Raw genomic sequence first — 24,124 nt, forward strand, 5'->3', positions numbered from 1 at the left:
TTTAAGTGCCCTAGTGAATTCAGCCATTAAGAGGAAATGTGTGGTGAATGTAAATGTGTTTAGCATGTGAATTTTTTTAAAGAGAAACATATGCAAACTAAGAAAACAGAGTAATGGCTCCATGAGAAGGCTTTGAGCGTTCAGTCTGGAAGACAACAGTAGCATCAATTAATCTTCCCACATATCTTGGACTTTATCAGATTAGGATATGGAATTTTGGAACTGAATACACACTCCAATTGTCTTAATAGAGGACTTTTCTCTGGGCAAAAAGCAAAAGCCTATTCTTATCCTCCCATCTATGATCTGGCTGAAGGGTCAGCCTAGGGGAGGCTTTCCAAAAAGTCACACAAGGTGGGAATGATGACCACAGACATCCTAATTGAACAATCCCTCGGTACTTATCACTGTCCCCTCCAAGCTACTGTGTTTCCAGAGTCACTGGACATCGTCAATGCCTGGTAAATGAATGGTACCACAATTTTACCTAAGCTAACAGTTCAACATCCCAACTAAATTTGCTTCTCAGGGGAGTCTGGATGACTTGGCATCCACCTGCTTATTCATCCATCCAGCTATTCATGCCATTCACTCATTCATTCAACAAATATTCTCAGTCTTGGAAATGCTAAGTGCTTCAGGGTGGATGAGAAAAAGAAAGCTAAGGCAGAGGAGCAATTAGCAGCAGGAGAGCTGGAACCAGGGGCTAAAGGACTATCTAACCACATATGGTACCTGAAATACCTTGCTGCCCAGCTGTGGCATTACCTCTGCAAAACCTTTCTAAGTGTCATTTTAAGAAGAATGTATGTTTTTTTTTCCCTCTATTTAATATCCTTAGTGCAGTGCTTATGACATTATGTTGGAGCTAATTGCTTCCCTGTACCAGGCTGGGAGCTCCTTGAGAGAAAGAACTGTGCCATCCAATCACCTCTATGTTCCTGGTGCCTAAAGTGTATACACATATATAACAGTTGTATATACACATATACAACTTTAGGAGAAGTTTTGTGGATTCCACTGGAGCTAATGGATGTCCAGGTATTATCAGGCCTGCACTAATACAGCAGCCGCTAACCACATGTGGCTACTGAGTACTTGAAATGCAGCTGTGGGGGAAAAATTGAGATGCACTGTAAAAGTAAAACATACATCAAATCTCAAAGACTTAGCATAAAAACATGTAAAATATCCATTAATAATTTTATATTGATTACATGTTGAAATTATAATAACTTGTGTAGTAGTTTAAATTAAAAAATTATTAAAATTAATTTCACCTGTTTCTTTTTACCTTTTTTAAGGTGGCTATTAGAAAATTTTAAATTACATATGTGGCTCACATTATATGTCTATTAGAGAATGCTGGACTAAGCCAGAGATAACTATATCAGGTACAAACGATATCCCGTGTCTTATACCTGAGTCTCTTAAGTTTTCTTGGTTGGAAAGAGATTTGGTTATATTGTCTGAATTGAGTCAAGGTTTTTGACTTTAAGTTTTCTTGGTTGGAAAGAGATTTGGTTATATTGTCTGAACTGAGTCAAGGTTTTTGACTAAGCCCAGGTTCAGAATATCCAGGAAATAGATATATTTTATTTTTGCAAAATTCAATATGTTGTGCACATCAGTAGGTTTGCTCTAAAAAAAAAAAAAAATCCAACCCTTGCTGTATTCCTTATATTGAGTCAAAGTCTAACCAAGGGCATGTAATACTCATGCAGCCAGCACTTAAATAGCTCTTCGGTTTCAGGCTCCAAGCGCCTGTTTTATCGGCTCTCCTCCCTCTGTCTCTGGCATCCTGAGCAGTCACCCCTCCTCCCATCTCAGCTCTTTCCACTGACCTCCAAAGAGGGCTGGCTCAAATAACACACTTGTCAAAACACCTGGGTTAGTACAGCAGTGGGAGACATCATATAAATAGATACATGGTAACAGAGTGCTCCGTACTGATAACAAAAACCACTTACAAACTCCCTTCACCTTCCAAAAGTTTCCTTTCTAACAACGATTACTTAAATGTAAAGATCACTAAGAATTTTAATTCTATCACCTTACACAGACCTATTTTATACAGGCACTGGCAAAACTGCAATTCAAGAGGAGTTTTAAGAGCTGGGTACTGCTGTGGCATTAATCCTTTGTGCTTAAACAGAGAAATTAAAACTGAACAAGAGAAAATAATTTGAAGCAAAAACACTGAAAAATTTCTAAGTGACCTGTCAGAAAGACTAAATGAGTCCAGCTTCACTGTTCTGCAATCAGAAAAATGCAGAAATAATGAATGCATATTTACATATTTCCCACCATACAGGAGACCAAGAATTTGAAACATTTAGCACAGCATTTGGCCTATAGTCGGTGTTCAATAAATATTATTAATGAATATATGAATGTATAGGTCCTTACTTTTTAATGGAATACTGCAATCATCATGTTTTTCTTGTTTGCTTGTTTTAAACCTTGAATGACTCAGTAGGCTGAATCTAGCTTCCTTTTTCACTCAGAATAAAATCTGAAGTCCTTACTATGGCCTACAAAATGCTACGGGATCTGCAACCCAACTACCTCTTAGGTTCACCTCCCACCTCTCCACTCTCATTATTTACTCTGCTCCAGCATTCCTACCTACTCCTCAAATAAGCCACACATATTCCTGCCTCAGAGCCCTTACACCAGCTCTTCCTTTTGCCTAGAACCCTCATTCCTTAAGTCTCCGCTCAAATGTCACCTTCCAGGGAGGCCTTCCTCACCACCTTATCCAAAGCAGCAAAACCCTTATCCTGCTGCATTTGTCCTCATACCACTTATTACCACCTGACATATTTCATATTTGTTTATTTCTTTGTCTCCCCAAACTGGAAAGTCACTCACTCCCAGGAGGGCGTAAACTTTGCTCATTTTGTTCACTGCTATATCCTTTGTGCCCAGAAAATGCCTGGCACATAGTAGCTCAATTATTTGTTGAAAGAATAAACTAATGAACATTAGATTGGAGCTCAAACTCCTGGATTAAGTCTCAACTTTACCACTAAAAAGTTGTGTGACTTTGAACAAATGTTCCCTCATGCTCAGTTTCCTGAATCTGCAAAAGGACTGTCTGGGAAGAGAAATTTCTAAAGCTTCTCCCAGCTCTGAAATCCTGTAGGTTTTATAGAGCTACTTTTTACATAGAACTTTGGTATGAAGTTTTAGCAACACAAAAATAGGTTTTTTATATTCAAAAATTATTAGCGTTCTAGGCACCTCATTATGATTGAATACCCTGCTCCAAAGGCCCCTTATGAAGCCTTCTCCAATCCTCCCAGGCAGGATGGCTCCCAGGACTTTCTCCCTACTTTGAGGTACTTCATACAGACCTTTTTTCCCCTTAAATCTCTTATAAAGTTAAAGTTAATGACACAATTATGTTTTTCTGTTTCTCTAAGTAGAAAGTGAACACCTTGGGACAGTAATGGATTCTTAATAATTTTTGTATCTCTAGCACCTTGCATGGTCCATGGCAGTCAGTAGGCATTCCATGAATGTTTAGTGAATGAAAACAGGAAAAAGCCAAAGTGGAGCAGGATCATTACTTATTGGAAACTGAGTCCATTATGCTCCCCTCGTTGATGAAGGTGGGCAGAAGAAATAACTTTGTGGCCAGTAATAATTCATCTGATGGCCAGTGATGTTTCATCTGAAGGGAGATAAGAAACTAAAACTGGGGCGCCTGGGTGGCTTAGTCGGTTAAGCGTCCGACTTTCGCTTAGGTCATGATCTCGCGGTTCGTGGGTTCGAGCCCCGCGTCGGGCTCTGTGCTGACTGCCAGCTCAGAGCCTGGAGCCTGTTTCAGAGTCTGTATCTCCCTCTCTCTCTGACCCTCCCCTGCTCACGCTGTCTCTCTCTCTCTCCTAGAAATAAATAAAACATTAAAAAAAAATTAAAAAAAAAAAAGAAACTAAAACTTATTGGGAACCTACTAAAGGCAAGTACTCTTACACTCACATAGTTTATGACAACCTTATACATTATACATTCCTTATACATTAGGAATTATTACTACAGATGAGAAAAATGAGGCTCAGAGAACATAAGGAATTTGCTCACGACAGAATGGCTAATAGGAATGACACTCAGGCTTTTTCATGCCATTTTTCATATTCGTGCCACTAAATGATACATCAGGAGGGTAGTTCTCTGATCCGATATAAGCACTGCAATGTGTAATGGTGAGCTTGTCTGCACTAGAAAAGCATTTTTATAATTAAAGGCGATTTCTCTTCCTTGAATCAGAAAGGTGACTATATAGATAACTCCATATACCAGTCCTGAAATGTTCCTTATTAACTTTTTATTATATTCTTTATTATGGTAACCTTTATTAACTTTTTAGGAAACTTTACTAAACTTTTAGGCCTATTCCCAATATATATTTTATTTTACAGTGAGATCATTCTAAATTTTACAATGAATATTTTTCATATTCAATATATATACTTTCTATATTTTTAGGGACCTTTATAAATAGCATTTTAACAATGGCCCAATAATATCACATAAAGTAGATGCAAGAGTCAATCATTCTGTTGTTATTATTAGGTTATTTCCATTTATTTACTATTATGTGCCTCTTAATTAAACAAATCAGTTTGTAATTTAATTTCTGAGAATGGTTCTGACCTCCAAGAAAATGCAAAGAAGTTTTCCATTCAAGAAGGGGGGAAATTTCCACACTTATGCAAAAAGATGGGGTGTTTCCTTTTGCTCTATGAAATTTTCAAGGTAGAAGCTAGTGGGAGTCATTCCAGTTTCACCTACAGTAAGGGTTTCTCCTGCAAGGGAAGGGAGGTGGTGAAAGTCCATCAGTGGCTTGGAGGAAACAAACCCAGGCTCACATCTGGGTTCTTACAATGACTTGCCTTTTACCCTGCGGAAATTATATAAAGCCTCAGTTCCCTCATCTATAAAAGGAGAGTCATCTCATAGCATTGCTGGTAGGGTTTAAAATGAGAAAACATACGTAAATACTTAGCATTAAGCCTGGCACAGAGTGAGCGGGCCCTCTTATCATTGTAAAACTTTGGCAGAAGAGTTAAAGGGAAGGGGTGAAGAATAATGAGACATCATTCTTATCTCCCGTCCTTTATAGAATATTCCAAGTCCTCACCTCTAGCCACAGAAGAAAAAGAACTTTAGGCCATATTTGTAAACATACACACAAAAAATGGTTTGATTTCTAACAATACTTCAAGGTAGGAAAAAGTCTGGGACTCTCAGTCCCCCTCAGTCCTGCCCACTGACATTTCTCTACCTCTTGCCCTACTGCCATCTCCTTTCCCTTGGCCCTCACCACAGTTCAATCTCTACACATCTTTCTTCCTCTTTGCTACTGTCTCTCTGATCTGAGCCCTCCCGAAACCAACTTTCCAATCTGCCAATCTGCTGTCAATAATCTTCCCCTAACACCAGTCTGTTTCCAATCTGAGGTAAATCTTGCTCAGAATTACTGACTTCTTGTTATTCATGTTATCAAATCCAAAATGTAAAAGTGTGATGGTTTGCAAAGCCTCAGCACCCAGCCACCCAGCCACCATTCCCTCCTGTTTCCCTCACTCTACTAATTCCAACTCTGGCCCTGATCCACCTGACCACCTGCAGTCAGAGCAGGCTGAAACTTACTGCAGATAAATCCTATCTTTACCTGAACATCCTGACCTTCATCAAAGGGCAAAGTAATCCCACGGTGGTGTTTGGAATCATTGTCAGCTGCTCGCATTTTAGAATCGTGAGTTTTTGGATTCTCTAAGTGGTAATTTTTGGTTGGGCAAAGATAGAAAGATCCCCAACGCCGCTAAAGGGAAAAGGTTCTAAAGGCTGGGACTGACAGATTTCCATTCTCAGTATTGCCTGGTAATAATCACGGGTCCCTCCTCCCTCTCCATTTCCCGGAGGTGCCTTTTCTTCTGCCTCTCGTTTCTGCATCTTTTGCCTACTATCTAAGGCCCAGGTCATGCCACTTCCTCTCAAGGAAGTCACACACTCTCCTCCGAGCTTCCACAGTATGCACGGTCTGTCCTCCCTGCCTCTCTCATTTCTTTAGCACATAGATGAAATATTCCCCTGATTGCTCCCTAACTTTTTCCATAAAATCCTTGAGGGCAGGGACTGTGCCTGCTTCCCACTTGGCAGTTGCATGGTCAAAATGTAACCACATTTCAGTCGTCTTATCTGACTGACCATTTAAACAGTGCTACTCTATGGGCTATTTCAACTTCAGCTCTGTGGGTTTTGGCTGGACAGAGCTTTTACCTTTGAGAGAAAGGTATTCTGAAATGTTGCACATCCATCTGTCCCCTACAAATGTCCCCTTTCTACTGACATTATAATAGATTTCAGAAAGGACATGACTGACTGACAAAACAAGCAAACAAAACAACGACCCAAAGAGAATGGGTGAAAGTAGAAACGAATCCAAATAGAGAGGAGAGGATTCCTACTATTCTCATTCTAGGACGCACACGAAGACAGGGAGGGAGATGGAAGTGGAAGGAGACCCATATTTTTACACCGTATTACTTCACTGTAATCACATTCACTGAAACGATATTTGGAACCATGGGGGGGGGGGGGGGAAGCACGATTTTAAGAACAAGGGTTACTGAAACTCAGGCATCTTTCGTCCGGAGGTTTGATGCGCCTTTCTACCAAACTGAAGCCTTCTCATAGCGACCTAGTCCAGGGCTAGGTTCCAACAGACTTCCAGTTGTCTGAAGGCTCCAGAGCAGCCTTCTCTGCCTCCTCTCCCACCCAGTACTCCCTTCTCTTCTAGCTCGGGCTTTCACGATTGCTCCTAAGCCCTGGGCCGCACGTAAGCGTTTCGGCACATTCTGTAGTCAGGCAGGACCCTAAGTAAATCCCCGGGAATACACAAGAGCAGCAAGTCACACGCTGCTGGGAGGGAGGGAGGGGGAGGGAAGGAGGGAAGGGGGGCGGTGATGAACTTTGCTGCTGCAGGCGGGCCTGTCACTCCAGCTGACAGCAAGCACCTTCACCTTCAAGTCCCTTACCCAGGCAGCACGCCCTGAGAGAAAGTGCTTAGCTCGGAGGAAATGAACTCTAGTGCAGAGAAAGCAAAGGGAGACGTGTGGAGGCAGCCTGCGAAGCCCCTGCCCTCGCGGCCGCATTTCCCGGCCCTCGGCCGGCCGCGCGGGCGGGCGCTCGGGCTGCGGCCTGAGGAGAGGGGCGCTCGCTACCTGGCGTCCGGCTCCTCCTCCGACTCGGCGGCCGTGTCGTCCTCCTCGTCCTCGTCCTCGTCGCTCTCCAGCCTTCGGGTCGCCTCCTCGTCCCCGTCGGAGTCGAAGGGGCTCTCCGCGGCGTGGCTGCCGTCGCTGCTCGCCATCGTGCCGCTGCCGGGCCGGAGCCGGAGCCGGAGCCGCCCGCGCGCGCCTGGTGTTCTCCCGCCGACTGCGTGTCTGGCCCCGGCCCGGCCGGCCCTGCCCCGGCGCGCGGCTCGGGTTCCCGCCCGGGGGGCGGGCTGGCCCCGACACTTTAAATAGAAGGCGTCAAAGTTTCGCCATCGAGCCTCTGGGGCCCGGGCTCAGCTTCTCCTCTTCCGCCACGCCTGCCAACCTCCCCCCAGCCCTCGCCACCGGTTCAGGCGGGTCCCAGGAGGCCCTTTGGGCAAGCAGTGATCACTCCACGAGGGACAGGATCCAGCTGCGCCAGGGAGTTGAGAGGAGAAAAGGGACCCAGCCCCGCCTCTCCCCCGCAGTGTGGTTTCGGTAGGCCCCATGTTTGGTACAGAACTACCTGATACACCTTTCATCCCAACCCAATAGCTAGTTACTGAGCGGAGCCAGTTCCTAGTTCAGGCACACTGCTAAGGGTCTCGCTTTCATTATCCCCTCGCGATTCTGAGGTGGTACGTTTAACTGCATGCAATGCTGGTTTTGTAGATCAGAAAACTGAGGCTCAGAAGAGCTTGGGAAACTGGTTTGCTCAAGGTCCCCTGCCTAGTGTAAACGATCCAAGGGGAAAGAGCTAGGTCTGCCATGTTCACAAGCCCAGTTCTGAACCGTTGATTTTTTACGTTTGCCTATGAGTCGTGTATTCTTTTACCCCGTGGCCCCGAGGCTATTCAGTGAGGGCATTTTTATCTCCCCTAAAAACCTTGAAGAGAAATAATTTTCCTCACATTAGCCAACGTCTAAGTTTTGTCTGAAACTCAACCCAAATGCCCCCGACCTTTGACTGGATGATGTCATGCCCATAACTCTAAAACCCTCAATGGCTTCCCTGTGCTCAAGGACTAAAGCCCAAACTCCTCAGGAAGATGAACACTGGATAACAAAAACCCACATCTGTCTGGTTTCTTCTGTGGAAGTCAGGATTCCCAACATTTATTAAGTCACAGCACAATGCCTTTACTTACACAGTTCTGCCTGAAAGGTTTTTCCCACCTTTCTATACCTAGTGACTCACCATTCAAGATCACTTTCTCTGAAATGCTGAGGTTAAATTCAATCCTATATTCAAATCACGTGTCTCTTTTCCTCTGTACATTTTGCAAATCTGTTACTATCTTTTCCTCCACCATCCCCAACTCATATAGTCCCAGAAGGAAGCAAAATACTTAGCACATATTAGATGCTTAACGACTATCGCCTGAAGAAAACAGGACCAGACCTGCTCAGTACATATAACAGGTAGAGAGATCTTTACAATACATATTCTTCTTTTCATGAGGATAATTTTATGGCTAGAATAGCCAACATTTATTTTTAATTACAGCAAATTCTATTCACAGAGTTGCTAAATATGATGAACACAAGTTAGGTAGTATTCACCAGTTATACTAGCTTACAGGTGTGCATTAAGTCTGTGTGCAAAGAACTGCAGATAGTCCAGTTACAGTACAGAATTATCAGCTGGTACGTGTGAGAAGAGACGAGTCCAGTCCTCCAGGGTTCACTAAACCAGGTTTAACATAAGCAACAGTCATCATCCTAACATGAGCAAGGCTTTTCCAACTAGTAATCCCAAATGATCACTAACCTAGGACAAAAACCATTCAATCAGTCATGGGAATGTGTTAAACACTAATCAAACTACAGGAAGTCACTGTATATTCCTTTCATTTCACTCAACATTTCTTGGGAACACTAATAAAGCCAACAACATTTATGTGCAAAGATCTAGTTCAAACCAACTCAAAAATTAGACTGCAGTACAGATTGCATTTTTTAACTTTCTAACACTACTTTCTTAACAACGCGTGCAAATATATAGAAGTGGCCAGATCAAAACAAATAGAAAATGAAAGAAGGTATTATTCACCACACAAGTAAGTGATTCAAACTGAAAAATAATTTAAGTCTAAAAAACTCCCTCATATATTAACAGCCCAATTATCTGACACATTTGGCTATCACAAGATACATAATCTTAGGTTTCAGTCTACTGACTTAGAAATGTGTATAAGTTTAATAACTTCTTTACGTATTTATTGTAGCAAGGTAGCTAACAAGCAGCAGCAGGAAGATGGGGGCGATGGGAGTATGGCACTGAGAGCTGAGAAAACAGTGGCAGTGGAAGAGTCAGTACCACAGTGAACGCTGGGCCTTTCCTAGGAAATGTCCTAATGCTACAGAGGCGGAACTCCCAGCCGACTTACCCTCCCTGACAGCCATACAGTATTACCATAGAGCATTAGGACTATTTTTTACTGTTTTTAATGATGACCAGTCATCACTAGAATATTAATTATGTTCAATACATTCTAATAAAGAAGAGTTGTCCAGTGTATATTTTAGGAAAGTTTCCAAGAAAAAGAATTGATCTGTCAAGCTTAATTGGTTCAAACTGCAGAGAAATGAGTTGTGGATGTGGTTAGCTGGCTTAACCAAGAAAGATCAATTCTGAGATTTTTCTGTATAATCTAAAATTATCAAGCATAACAATTAGATTCAGCTCAGATCCGTTCTAGATGGTAACTATAGCCTCATCTCAGAAGTAAAGACTTGCACAAAAAAAAAAAAACACACATCAATTTCCATATATAAACTTTATTCCATTTGACATCATACAAAAATTAAAGAAGAAAATGAAAATCTGCACCTTTACAATTCAAAGAAAAGCAAAAGTCTTAGCATTTGAATTGGTCTGCAAAAAACAAATACATTAGAGGTACAAACTGTGCTACAGCAGGTCTAAAAGAAGTTGTACACAGTCCTTTTGAAAAAGTTAAAATTGTTTTCAAGATTACGTCTCATATTTAAATGTACAGGCACTGACCAATTTACAAATATTTACATAAACCAAAATCAACCTTAATAAACACTGTAACTTTTTTTTTTTTAGCAGCCACCACTACTTCTTCATGTGGAAAAAAAATACTAAAAAAGATATCTTTACAAACATTAAGCTTTTATTTATAATAATTTTATGTCTTACCTAAAACATTTTATAGTGGCTTACTGCCTAAAAATTCCAGTTTAGATTACAATCCTATAATTGTACACAGACAAACTCTGATACTATCAATAGGATATAATCTCAACTCTGATCTTTGAGTTTCTGTTGCTTCAGGTCACAGGGAAAATAAAAGCAGGAAAACATGAAATAAAGTAAAAGTGCACATTGCACTGACCTATCATAAAGCACAGATGACTTAATCTTTTCAAAAAGTCTACAATGAACTAATTCTTTAAAACAACTTACTAACCACTGAACAATACAGAGTGCTCATATTATATTACTACAGTGCAAAATGTACTGCTTTCAACAAAAAATTTAAAGCAATCTCAAGAGTACATGAAAAGCACGTGAGGTACTAATGAAATGCTAATATAGACATACCCAAAGCCTCAGTCTATCCTGGCAGTCAAGTGAAGACTTAAGGCAATTGTCCAGTATTTCATGCCTCTGCAGTGATTTCAGTGAAATAACAGATTTCATTTTGTTTCAAGTAACCGAATAACTGGCTTGAATCTTCACTTTACCAGAACAGACAGGCAACAAACTATCTACTGTACATTATATGTTATGTGTGAATCAGTCCCTTTCCAAAATTCCACACATCTCTTCAGTATTAACATGTGGTATAATTAGTTGAAGTTATATCAAAAACCTTTTATTTGTTCAGATAATTCCCCGAAAAATATTTTATCTGATCTCTTGAAAATTCATGCCATAATATTACTAATCAATGTAAACATTTTCAAAAATACATCTTTAAATCAAAGGGTTTTATTAGGAAATGTCATAATAAAATATGCAATCTTTATATAAGTATGTCCTCTTAGAAATAAAACATGAAAACAAGAAAAGTTAAAAAGAAACTATGATGGAGGTAAACAAAATGCATTATGGTGTTACTACTGTTCTTTATTTCTCATAAGAATTTATTAAGAAATAGAAGCCAGTTATCTTTTCAGGATAGCAGCTCTTAAAGGTAGTATACTGTTCAAATCTCTTTTGTTTTTCAATCTGTGCCATGACTGAGAGAAAAAGAAAAAAAATCATTCTTAAAACACAAAATAGAAGTGGAACTAAAGACTGAAAGGAGAGTAATTAGAATGTTAACAGTGGTTCCCTCTGGGTGGTAAAATTTGGGGTGATTTTGTGTGTGTATACGTGTGTGTGTTTATCTCCCAAGTTTTTAATATAGTAGAAGTCTTGTTTCTGCCATCAGAAAAGAAAATGTTATTTAAAAACCCTATACCTTGTGGTTCCAATTCATTAATAAGGAAATGGACACATAGATGGTACAAAGAGATACAACTGACAATATTAACATTTATTCACAGATTTAAATAATTTCATCTAAAATAGCAAAGTAATTAAGACAAAACCTTTGGGTTTGAGAGTGTGAGATTACTTCAATTATTTGGTTGACTAATTTGCATCTATAAGCTTTTACAATTAAAAATAGTACTACAAAGCAGAGAATAAATCTCTAACAAAGCACTTTATAATTACTTCTGGGGGCATCTGGGTGGCTTAGTCGGTTAAGCGACCAACTTCAGCTCAGGTCATGATCTCACGGTTGGTGGGTTCAAGCCCCGCATCGGGCTCTGTGCTGACAGCTGGCTCAGAGCCTGGAGCCTGCTTCAGATTTTGTGTCTCCCTCTCTCTCTGACCCTTCCCTGCTCACGCTGCCTCTCCCTCTCAGAAATAAATAAAAAAAACATTAAAAAAAAGTCTTTTTTAATTACTTCTGAAAAAGAAGAGCAAACAGAACTTGTAAACAGAAAAAAACTGAAATTCTTATTCAGAGGCTAAAAATTTGGCTCACTACTTGATGACTGCATATCTTTGTGGTTTATTCTTACTTCAGTTGTTCAACTGACTACAAGTATTGGTTTTATAGCTAAACAATCCTAAATGAAAGCTCAGGCATCAAGAAGGACAACAATGTAGCAATGCTATTTTTGAGTTCTCAATTTAATCTAATAGACAAAAATATTCCCTCTTGAATATTTGTTTTGTCTTGGAGAATTCCATTAATTTTAAATTTTCTATTCTGTTGATAAAGAGAGGGCCTAATGTGAAGGACAGCTTGTAATATGACACACTTACATTTTTAATTATCATCAAAATAAAGTCAACTTGTATGTCTAATGAAAAAGTATTCCTCTAAAATGACCTTCACAGAGAGAGGCAAACCATGAGAGACTCTTGAATGCTGACAAAAACTGAGGACTGATGGATGTGGGGGGGAGGGGGGATGGGCATGAAGGAGGGCACTTTGGGGATGAGCACTGAGTGTTATGTAGAAACTAATTTGACAATAAACTATTTGTAAAAAAAAAAATAAAATAAAATAAAAAAAATAAAATGACCTTCACAGTTTGCTGATCTTTTTTTCTTTAATGAAGCACTCGCCTATCTGTCTCATTGTTTACAGTTGCATCAATGTGTTTCTACACTGCACCTCAAACTCCTTGAGAAAAGAAACCATACCTAGCAAAATCAATGATGAATAAATTCAGAATGTGGACTAAAAAGCTAAGGAATAATAGTTTATATATATACACATATATATTGCTGAAGTTTATATTAGCTTCATAAGACAAGAACCAGGGCTATTCTGTCCTATTAGAAATATATATTTTTTCATTTTCAAAGCATACTAGTCCACTAAGATTTCCAGAGTTAATCTGATACATTGTTTACCTTTAAAAATTGATCCTTGATCATGTCAAATTTCTGCTTTTCATGCACAGCTCTGGCCGTATTTGTTCCATCAAAAGGTTCTGCAATGTTAAATGTACATATAAACAAGAAATTATTAAAATGAGAATTTTGGTTTTTATGTTAGGTTGAACTATACGAAACTGCCAATATTTGACAGTTTTTAACCTACAAAACTGCACACTGTGAATCCTAATCTCTTATTAAACATATGCATAAAAAAGTTTTTTATACCTGTGAACTAGTAAGGTAGACAGAATTCAAGTGACACGATAACTTAAAACAAAGTCATCAGCATAGGTATGTTTTAAGTCTAAATCACAAAAGTAATATTTCTGAAGAGAGACAGAGGGTCAAAGACCTATCCCCTACCCTCAGAGAACTAAAAATAAAGAACAAAGAATTATCAAAAAGAACAAAACACTATACACACACACAAAAAAGGTGGTCAATGTCAAATATCACAGAAAGGCAATTTTAAATTAAGTTTAAAAGACCACTGATTTAACCAGCAGGAGAAAGGTCAATGCCTTTGAAACTAGAAGTGCAATACTCATGAGGATGGAAAACAGTATAAAGTTATGGTGTGAGTGGATGGTTTAACAGTTTAAAAAGAGATACAGTGAGAACAGTAACTTACAGGAGAGCTTTGGCAGTGAAAGAAGAGAGAGAAACAGGAGAGAAAGTATAGAAGACAGGAATAACATTTCTGGTTAGGTGTTAAATTCAATTATTACATTTTCTATTGTCTAATTATAAATTACAAGTCTAATTATAAATTTATTTTAACTACTTTAGCCCCATGAGAATGAGACAAAATTGATTTCATTTGGAACTCTTATATAAATACTTATTTTTCCTGAACTGAGAAAAAAAAAAGAAGACAGGAATAACACAAAGGAAAAGTTTTTGTGTGTCCCCAGCATTACCTTCCACCTCTTCATCTCCACCCCATTAACCCTTCCCCCACAAGATAAGAGAGAAGAGTCCATATACAGAGATAAGGAAACTGTCTATATGAGAGGACTAGGAAACTGAGGGTACTAGTGACAAAAGGAAGAGAACTAAAGGCATTAGAAACAGGATGGAATAGCTGAAATAATGCCAGAGTAGGTAAATATTACTACAGTTTAAGAATTTTGGCACTGAAAAAGGAAAAACAAGAAAAAAAAAACCCTACCTACAAGAGCCAGTACAAGTCAAGAACATTTTTCAAAGATGAGAAGAGCTATGTGTGCTCTAAAGCTGAACGAGAATGACTAAAGACGAAAAGAATGAAGTTGCTAGAAAGAAGAAATAGAACTGAAGGGAAAGACCTAGAAAAAGTATATAGGAAATCTGATAAAGAGGTTAACTCTAGATTTGTCACATAATCTAAGCAGACCCATAATTTTAAAACATTCCTTTTTATATACATTTTTTGATTGTTTAGAAAGGCTATTTTTTTAAATATTTTTTATTTATTTCTAGGAGAGAGAGAGAAAGAAAGAGAGAGAGAGACAGCGTGAGCAGGGGAGGGTCAGAGAGAGAGGGAGATACAGACTCCGAAATAGGCTCCAGGCTCTGAGCTGGCAGTCAGCACAGAGCCCGACACGGGACTCGAACCCACGAACCGCGAGATCATGACCTAAGCGAAAGTCAGACGCTTAACTGACTAAGCCACCCAGGGACCCCTTAGAAAGGCTATTTTTGAAAGGAGTTTATTGTCACAGTATAAGCATACTTTGTTTTACTGCACTTCACTTTACTATACTTCACAGACACGGTGTTTCTTGCGGCAATTCTGTGTTGAACAAGTCTACTGGTGGCATTTTTCCAAAAGCATTTGCTCACTTTGCTGTCTCTGTCACATTTTGGACAATTCTCACAATATTTCAAACCCTTCATCATTATTAATTATACTTGTTAGAGTGATCTGTAATCAGTGCTCTTTGATGTTGCTATGTTAAATTTTAAGGAGCACCACAACCACATCCATATAGGAAGGCAAACTTAGTAGACGTGTGTGTTCTGACTGCTCCACCCAATGGCCATTGCCCTGTCTCTCTCCGTTTCCTCAGGCCTTCCTATTTTCTCTGAGACACATCAATATTGAACTTAGGCCAAAAAATAATTCCATGATAGCCTCAAAGTATTCAAGTGAAGTTAAAGGAAGACTCACAATTTTCACTTTAAATCAAAAGCTAGAAAGTGTCCATCAACAGATGAATGGATCAAGAAGATGTTTATCTATACCATGGAATACTACATGGCAATGAGAAACAATGAAATCTGGCCATGTGTAGCAACATGGATGGACCTTGAGGGTGTTATGCTGAGCGAAATAAGTCAGGCAGAGAAGGACAAATATCATATGTTTGCACGTATAGGAGGATTAGGAGGAACCTGACGGAGGAACAAGGGGGAGAAGAAGGGCGGAAATGGTGGGGGAAAGGGAGAGAGGCAAACCATGAGAGACTCTTGAATGCTGACAAAAACTGAGGACTGATGGATGAGGGGGGGAGGGGGGATGGGCATGGAGGAGGACACTTGTGGGGATGAGCACTGGGTGTTATGTGGAAACTAATTTGACAATAAACTATTTGTAAAAAAAATAAAAAATAAAAAATTAAATCAAAAGCTAGAAATGATGAAGTCTGATGAAGCAGGCATGCTGGACACCAAGAAAGGCCAAAAGCTAGGCCTCTTGAACTAAATGCAAAGTTGTGAATGCAAAGGAAAAGTTCTTGAAGGAAATAAAAAGAGGCCCTCCTGTGAACACATGAACATGAAAGTCAAAGTCTTACTGCTGATATGGAAAAAATTTTAGTGGTCTGGACAAAAGTCCAAGTAGCCACAACATTCCCTTAAGCCAAAATCTAATTCAGACGAAGGCTCTAACTCTCTTCAATTCTATGAAGCCTGAAAGAGGTGAGAAAGCTGCAGAAGAGAAGGTTTGTTCATGAGGTTTAAGGAAAGAAGCCATCTCCATATCATAAAAGTACAAGGTGAAGGAGCAGAAGCCACAGAAATGTATTCAGAAGATCTAGCTAAGATAATCTGTAAAGGTGGCTACAATAAACAACAGATTTTCCAAATAAATGAAACAGCCTTATACTGGAAAACCATGCTATCTAGGACTTTCATAACTAGAAAGATGTCGATGCCTGGCTTCAAAGCTTAAGGATAAAAGGACTCTCCTGTCAGGAGCTGATGTAGCTAATAACTGCAAGTTGAAGCCAATGTACATTTACCATTCTGAAAATCCTAGGGCCCTTAAGAATTATGCTAAATCTACTTTGCCTATGCTCTATAAACGGAGCAACAAAGCCTGGATGGCAACACATCTGTCTAAAACATAGTTTACTAAATTATTTTAAGCTGACTTTTAAGACTTACTATTCAGGAAAAAAAAAAATCCCTTTCAAAATATGACTGCTTACTGACTATGTGTCTGGTCATCCAAGAGTTCTGATGGAAATGTAAAAAAAATTGCTGTTTTCATGTCTGCTAACATAACACCCATTCTTTTTTTTATTTAAAAAAATTTTTTTTATGTTTATTTATTTATGAGAGAGAGAAAGCATGAGTCGGGGAGGGGCAGAGAGAGAGTAGACACAGAATCTGAAGCAGGCTCTGAGCTGTCAGCACAGAGCCCAACGTAGGGCTTGAACCCACAGACCATGAGATCATGACCTGAGCTGAAGTCGGATGCCCAACCGACTGAGTCACTCATGCCCCCCATACAACATCCATTCTGCAGCCCATGGATCAAGAAGTATTTTCAACTTTCAAGTCTCTGTATGGATCTAGTCAAATTCCACAAAGTCGACCAGGTTCCTGGTGAACCTGGAAAGGATTCACCATTCTAAATGCCAGTAAGGACATTTGTGATTCATGGCAAGAGGCAAAATATCAGCATTAATGAGAGTTTGGAAGAAGCTGATTGCAGCCCTCATGAATGACTTTGAGAGGTTCAAGACTTCAGTGGAAAAGGTAACTGCAGATGTGGTGGAAAGAGTGAGAATCAGAAGTGGAGACTGAACACTGTTGTCAGTGCAGAGCCTGCGTCAGATTCTCTGTCTCCTCTCTCTGCCCTCTCCCACGTGTTCTCTCTCAAAAATGAACAGAGAAGGAGAAGAAGTGGAGCCTGAAGACTTGACTTGAATGGATAAAGACTTGCTTCTTATAGATGAGCAAAAAAATGGTTTCTTGAGATGGAATTTACTCCTGGTGAAGATGCTGAAATGACACCAAAGGATTTAATAATTCATAAACTAAGCTGAAAAACAGGGCAAGGTTTGAGAGGACTGACTCCAATTTTGAAAGAAATTCTACTGTAAAATGTTCTCACATGCTATAGAGAAATCATTTGTGAAAGGAAGAGTCAATCAATGCAGCAAACTTCATGGTCTCATTTTAAGAAATTGCCACAGCCACCTCAATCTTCAGCAATCAGCACCCTAATTAGTAGCCATCAACATCAAGACAAGATCCTCCACCAGCAAAAAAGATTACGACTTCCTGAAAGCTTAGATGACGGTTAGCATATTTTAGCAATAGTCTTTTTAAATTAAGGTACGTACATTGTTCTCGCTCTTTTTTTAAATGTTTATTTATATATTTTGAGAGAGCATGAGAGAGGAAGGGGCAGAGAGAGGGAGAAAGAGAATCCCAAGCAAGCCTGTACTGTCAACACAGAGCCTGATGTGGGGCTCGAACTCAAAAACAATGAGATCGTGACCTGAGAAAAATCAAGAGTCAGACTCTTAACTGACTAAGCCATTCCGTACACTATTCTTTTAGACGTAATACTACTCACACTTAATAGACTACAACATAGGGTAAATGTAACTTTTATATGACCAAGAAACCAAAAATTTCATTTGACTCACTTAATTGTGATATTTGCTTTATTGTGGTGGTCTAAACCTGCAATATATCCAAGGTATGCCTGTGCTTATTTTTCTTAATAGAATAATGCCTTACACTAAGCTATTGGATCACATCACACACAGCACTTCACAACAGTTTTTAATATTCAAAATAACGCAAGTAACTAAAATAATATACACCCACTGTGCCATTTAACAAACCAACCACCAAAGCAGGAAATTAAATTTCATATTCACAGACTCTTAAGATGTTACATATAATCCAAGAATAAAATATTCTAAGTTTGATGTTTTCCTACAAACACTGCACTTACACTTCATTCCTTTTTACCTCTAGATTTATAAGTCTTCAACTTGGAATCTGTGAGAGTAATTTTGCCTCTTGAAGTCAATTTCCCACCAACTCAAAGAAATATTCAACAACATGTAAATTAATTTTAGAGAACAGATTATGTTCAGAGCAATTATTTTTAAAGTAAAATACTATTCATAAAAACCTAGCTTGCTTTAGGTATCGATATTTTAATTATAAAAGAACTCATTTTATCTCAGTAAGAATCATCACATGAAGATAGTATTTTCTTCTACCTTCAAGTCATGAAATTAAGTTTCAATCACCTACAAGCATGAGAGATGAATAAAGACTGCTCAAATATTACCAACTAGAAGATTAAACGCCTAAATTCATATTTATTACTTTTTACAGCTAAAGAATTAATTTTTAAAAATTCAATGAAAATACTCAGCCACAAAAAAGAATGAACTCTTGCCATTTACAACAACGTGGATGGAGCTAAAGAGTATTATCCTGGGGCACCTGGGTGGCTTAGTCGGTTAAGGGTCTGACTTTCACTTAGGTCATGATCTCGCGGTTCATGGGTTCGAGCCTCGCATCGGGCTCTGTGCTGACTGCCAGCTCGGAGCCTGGAGCCTGTTTCAGAGTCTGTATCTCCCTCTCTCTCTGACCCTCCCCTGCTCACACTGTCTCTCTCTCTCTCTCTCTCTCCTAGAAATAAATAAAAATATTAAAAAAAAAAAAAAAAAAGAGTATTATCCTGAGTAAGTCACAGAGAGACAAATGTCATATGAATTCACTTATATGTGGAAATTAAGAAACGAAACAAACCCAGAGGGGGAAAAAAGGGAAGCAAACCAAGAAACACACTCTTATCTACAGAGAACAAACTGATGCTACCACAGGGGAGGAGAGTAGGGGGATGGATTAAATAGGTGATGGGGATTAAGGAGGGCACTTATGATGGGCACCGTGTGGTGTATATTAAGTACTGAATCATACTACATTCTACACTTGAAGCTAATATTACACTGTATGTTAACTGGAATTTAAATAAAAAGTTGAAAGGAAAAAAAAAAGAAAATTTTATAACTAAAAGACTTGTAAGCCAGAATATGAATGTATTACTTTTAACTGAAATACAAAGTGAAATTATCTAAGTAAATCTCTCAGTACCATGGTGATAATTGGGTGGTAAATTAGTAGTTGTGGGAAAGCTACCTTCTACACAGATGTATTTATTTCTCCATTCAATACCATCAGGCCTGGGAATGGCTTTGGCTTCACGAACTGAAATCATCTGACTGTTCCAGCTACAAAAAGAAAAACATCATGTTAACTATTTTCTTAATGTTCCTTTTATAATGTTTATCATAATATGTTATTATCATTAATTTGATATTAATCATATCAAATTAATTATAATTGAGTAAATCCCAATCTATTTTTCTCACAGAACACTGAAACTTGCCTCAGCACCACAATCCCTATTTTTCTTTCTTTTTTCTCCATAGCATTTATATTCTAACAATTTGCTTATGATACGGTTTATTGTGTGTCTCCCCCAAGCAGAATGAAAGCTCCAAGATGATTTATATGTTTTTTTCACTGTTCAAATATTATTTAGTACAAAGTAAGCATTCAGTACATATTTACTGAGTTGATGAATATAAAAAATAAGAAAATGTAAGCAGAAAATATAAAAATTATGTTCACTATTAGCAACTCAGCAAGGATTTCTTATTAAGACATGTAACTGCATGTTGTTTTCTGATATCATTAAATAATTTTTGTTTAGTGCATGTCCATTTATATGATTTGGGAGAAAATTTTGCAATTTTCCAATAGAAACTAATAGATGCTGTTTTAGGAAAAATTAATAGTCTATGAAAACATACTGTTATTGCTGTATATCAGATGCAGCTATTAAGAGTAAAGTTTTATTCAAACAAAACAATTTTATCAGCATGCCTAAAGGTAAACTGTCCAGTCTGTCTGTAGTAGGTACTCACCTTACATCCTGGTTTGGTTTTGTTATTTCTTTATAAAAGTTCTATAAAAGTATGATTTTCTTTTTCTCTAAAATGTATGACAATTCAGCTTGTATACAAGATAAAAATGAGTTTGGAAAATAGGTGACATCTTTTTTTTTCAGCCATATTTAGCTCTGTCCACCATTTCAGTAAGAAGAGAAAAACCAAGTTTTGGGACCTTCCATATCCAACATTCATCTACTCTTCCTCTTTTTATCAGACAAAGAATTCCTAAGAATATAATTGTGGGTCCAATATGGAATTTGTTTCTAGAAAACTGATCATTCTCTATGTTAAATATGAAAGAAAACATTGCATCTTGTGAAGCTGGATAATTGAAAAGGATCCTCGAAGTATGATTTTCTATTTTTTCTTATCAGAAATATTAGAAATACTTAGCAAAGAAATACATATCAGAATTTATGCTTTTTAAAAACCAAGTGGGTTATCAAAGATAAACACTTAGTATTAATTATAGTAACAAATTTTAGATCTTTCATGTATAGCAACTCCAAGAGTATAAACTCCAAACAGAAAAGAACTACACTGCTCTATTGGCCCAAGTGTGTTTCCAAAATTTTTGTAAAATAACAAGAAAAGGGCACCTGTCTGTCTCAGTCCTAGATAGAGCATGAGACTCCTGATTTTGGGGTCATGAGTTCAGGCCCCACATTGGGTATAGAGATTACATACCTACATAAATACAAAATAAAATAAATAACAATGTAAAGGAGAGTGTTATAGAACCACATGCCTGAACCAAACAATGATACTTTGTGCTACTTCGCTTTATACCATTTGAGGTAAATTTCACTAATAAAATGAACTTTTTCCTGAGACTACTTGTTTCTCATTCAACTTACAGGACAGTTGAATCTAAAATACAATTAAAATTGGAAAGTTAAAAAGTGGTACACTGATTTTTTTTTCTTTCAGACAAGTTTAGAATGTTGAAATACTGTATCCTGCTGTTAAATTACAATTTTGTACTTTCTTAAATCAAAGGAACTCTCCTTACAACCGTACTTCTATGAAATCCAATCCTGAATTTACACTACATGCCAATACTTGGTTCTAACCTGGGTCACAGTGTATATACCTACATTCACTTTATCATCCCTAACCAGGTATCACTTAAGCTTTAGCCTATCATCAACCTGAATAATGCAGCTACTTAACTAACTATATCATTTGAAGTACTTCACATAGGAGAAAAAAAGAATACTTTAAAATATTTCTAAATTATTAAATATTTGAAATAAAATGACATATAATTAATTTATTATTTTCATTTTTAGAGGTGAATTTAAATATAGAATCCATAAACATTTTCCCTAAATATTTCATTCTTTAAAACAGGGCTCTAAGCCTTTTATCATACCATATTTTTCTATGGTAATTTGTTTGCATGTAAAAATCTATTATTTTTCACTCAATAATTAAGACGTAAAAAAGATGCAGTCTATAAAAGAAGAATGTGTCAGAAAAGCAGACATAGGGCTTAATTTAATCTAAAACAGATTTGATAATATATGATAATCTTTTGAATATAAAACTTAGTTTACCAACTCTATATTGGTAAAATGCTTGCTTCTTTTCTTCAGTAAAGATAATGGACTGTTACTCATCTATTATGACTCTCCTAGTCATTTTTTTTTAATGACAAAGTATTTGAAATGTTTTCTTAAATTGGAACATTACAATTAAAATTTTAAGTCTAACAAAGAAAGTCAAAATTATGGGCATGATACTGTATGACCGTATGTGTGTGTGTATGTGTACATACACACACACATACACTTAGACTAGTCTAATTAAGTGAACAAATACATATTTGGGGCTGGGAAGCAAACAAAAAAATATTTTGTCAGGGATTTCAAGCTTCTTATGCAGACAGAAAATTTTGCTTAATCCTACAGTACTGTTTTGTTTTGACTGGTTTTCCTTCTGCCTGGCCTTTTCTTCCACCTGACTCCTTAAATTCTGGTGTCCATCAGGGCCTTACCTCTTTCAATCTTCTTCTAATGCTACAGCACCCCTCCTAAGCTTTAACAGTCTGATGTTTCTTTCCTAAATCCTTTTCTCCAGCCCTGATCCTGCTACTAGGGTCTAAGACAATCTTAGCAATTAAAAATTGGAAATGCCACCTGGATGTCCTACATGCATCCCTGTGCCCACATGTTCAAGACTGAATTTAATACATTCTGGCTATGGTCAGAATAAATCACTTCCCTGCATATCCCCTCAACTTTCTTACCCTTCCTGCTGCACTGAACTTGGTTGAAAAACAACCATAATGAAATCTTTTTCTACTCCAATTCTCCATGTGGACCAATGTTCCAATGGTCACCTTTTACTTCTCATCTTACACTGCATCTATCAAAAAATGTGATCCAGATAGATAATCACTCCTTCTTCCTCGAAACATTTCCGCACCCTTGGATTCCAAGACAATACATTCTCCCATCTCAATGATCCTTCCTTCTTAGACTATAAATTAGTTCTTTCTTATCCCTCACCTCATTTTTATTTCATCTTTGTATCAGGAAATTCTTCAAAGAGAAAAACTTGAGAAGCATAAAGCTCAAAAAGAATACAACAGTGTTAACATTTTCCACATGTGCCTGTGTATGTATATATGTGTATGTTCTGAACTGAACTTGTTGCTAAGATGTGGATATCATGAAACTTCATTTCTGGGGCACCTGGGTGGCTCAGTCAGTTAAGCGACCAACTTCAGCTCAGGTCATGATCTCACGGTTCATGGGTTTGAGCCCCGGGTCGGGCTCTGTGCTGACAGCTAGCTCAGAGCCTGGAGCCTGCTTCAGATTCTGTGTGTCTCTCTCTTTCAGAAATAAATAAAAAACATTAAAAAAATTAAAGAAAAAAGAAACTTCATTTCTTTATCTTTTGCCATATATCTCCTAAGAAGGTAGTTTCCTTTCTAACACCAACAGCATCTAGAAATTAACAGTATCTTTTATAATTCCTCTACCCTAATCAGATTATAATCAAGGTTTGTATATTTAATTTGTTTCATCTTCCTAACCTGGAAAAGTTCTCTCCACTTATTTAATGACATTGACATTTTAAGAGACAAGGTTAGTTGTTTCAAAGAATATATACATTTTGAATTTGCCTATGTCTCTTCACTGTATCATTTAACATATTCCTGTATCTTCTGTATTTCCTATAAATCTCTTAACAATAGACTTTCTAAGGGTTTAGTCTTTGGGTCTTTTCTCTTTCCTATCCATATTCCCTTGGTTTTCTCAAACAGTTTCATAGTTTTAAATACCATTTACTTGTTGACAACTGCCAAATATAGAAGTCTGTGACTTCTCTCCTAAATTCTAGATTTGTATATCCAACTATCTACTCAATAACTCTGTTTGAATATTTTGCAGGTATCTCAATATTTCAATGTTTAAAATCAATAACCCTTCTCCGTTGCATTCCCCATTACACCTAATGCCAACTCCATCATTTCAGTTGCTTGGACCAAACTCTTATAAATCATTATTGACTCTTTCTCATACGCTCCATCTAATCTGTTGCAAATTAATATATACAAGTAGAATCTGGCTACTTCTCATCCAGTTCTGCTGTAATCACCCTTATCAAAGGCACATTATTTCTCTTAGATTATTGTAATATCCTTTTAAGTAGTCTCCTTGCTTCTGCCCTTGGCTCCCCTCAGTCCATTCTTACCCATCAGCAGCCAATCTGTTCTTATCTGTGATAAA

General features: G+C 37.9%; 2 protein-coding genes across 6 annotated transcripts in view; both read right to left on the reverse strand.

Annotated features, from left to right (window-relative positions):
* The window catches only part of CMYA5 (cardiomyopathy associated 5), a 93,843-nt gene extending 86,462 nt beyond the window's left edge, over positions 1-7,381 (reverse strand). Inside the window, exon 1 of the mRNA XM_039247434.1 lies at positions 7,236-7,381. Coding sequence (XP_039103365.1) covers positions 7,236-7,381 — 146 coding nt within the window. The remainder of the gene's footprint in view (positions 1-7,235) is intronic.
* Positions 7,382-10,030: 2,649 nt separating this feature from the next.
* The window catches only part of TENT2 (terminal nucleotidyltransferase 2), a 74,150-nt gene continuing 60,056 nt past the window's right edge, over positions 10,031-24,124 (reverse strand). For all 5 annotated transcript variants that reach the window (XM_039247467.1, XM_039247466.1, XM_039247468.1 and 2 more), the window contains 3 exons: positions 19,567-19,658; positions 13,159-13,238; positions 10,031-11,480 (listed from right to left, as the gene is read on the reverse strand). In XM_039247467.1, coding sequence (XP_039103398.1) covers positions 11,406-11,480; positions 13,159-13,238; positions 19,567-19,658 — 247 coding nt within the window. In that variant the 3' untranslated portion in view covers positions 10,031-11,405. The remainder of the gene's footprint in view (positions 11,481-13,158; positions 13,239-19,566; positions 19,659-24,124) is intronic.

The sequence above is a fragment of the Hyaena hyaena genome, unplaced genomic scaffold, assembly GCF_003009895.1.
Source record: "Hyaena hyaena isolate Hyena2069 unplaced genomic scaffold, ASM300989v1 scaffold_299, whole genome shotgun sequence".
Lineage (NCBI taxonomy): Eukaryota > Metazoa > Chordata > Mammalia > Carnivora > Hyaenidae > Hyaena > Hyaena hyaena.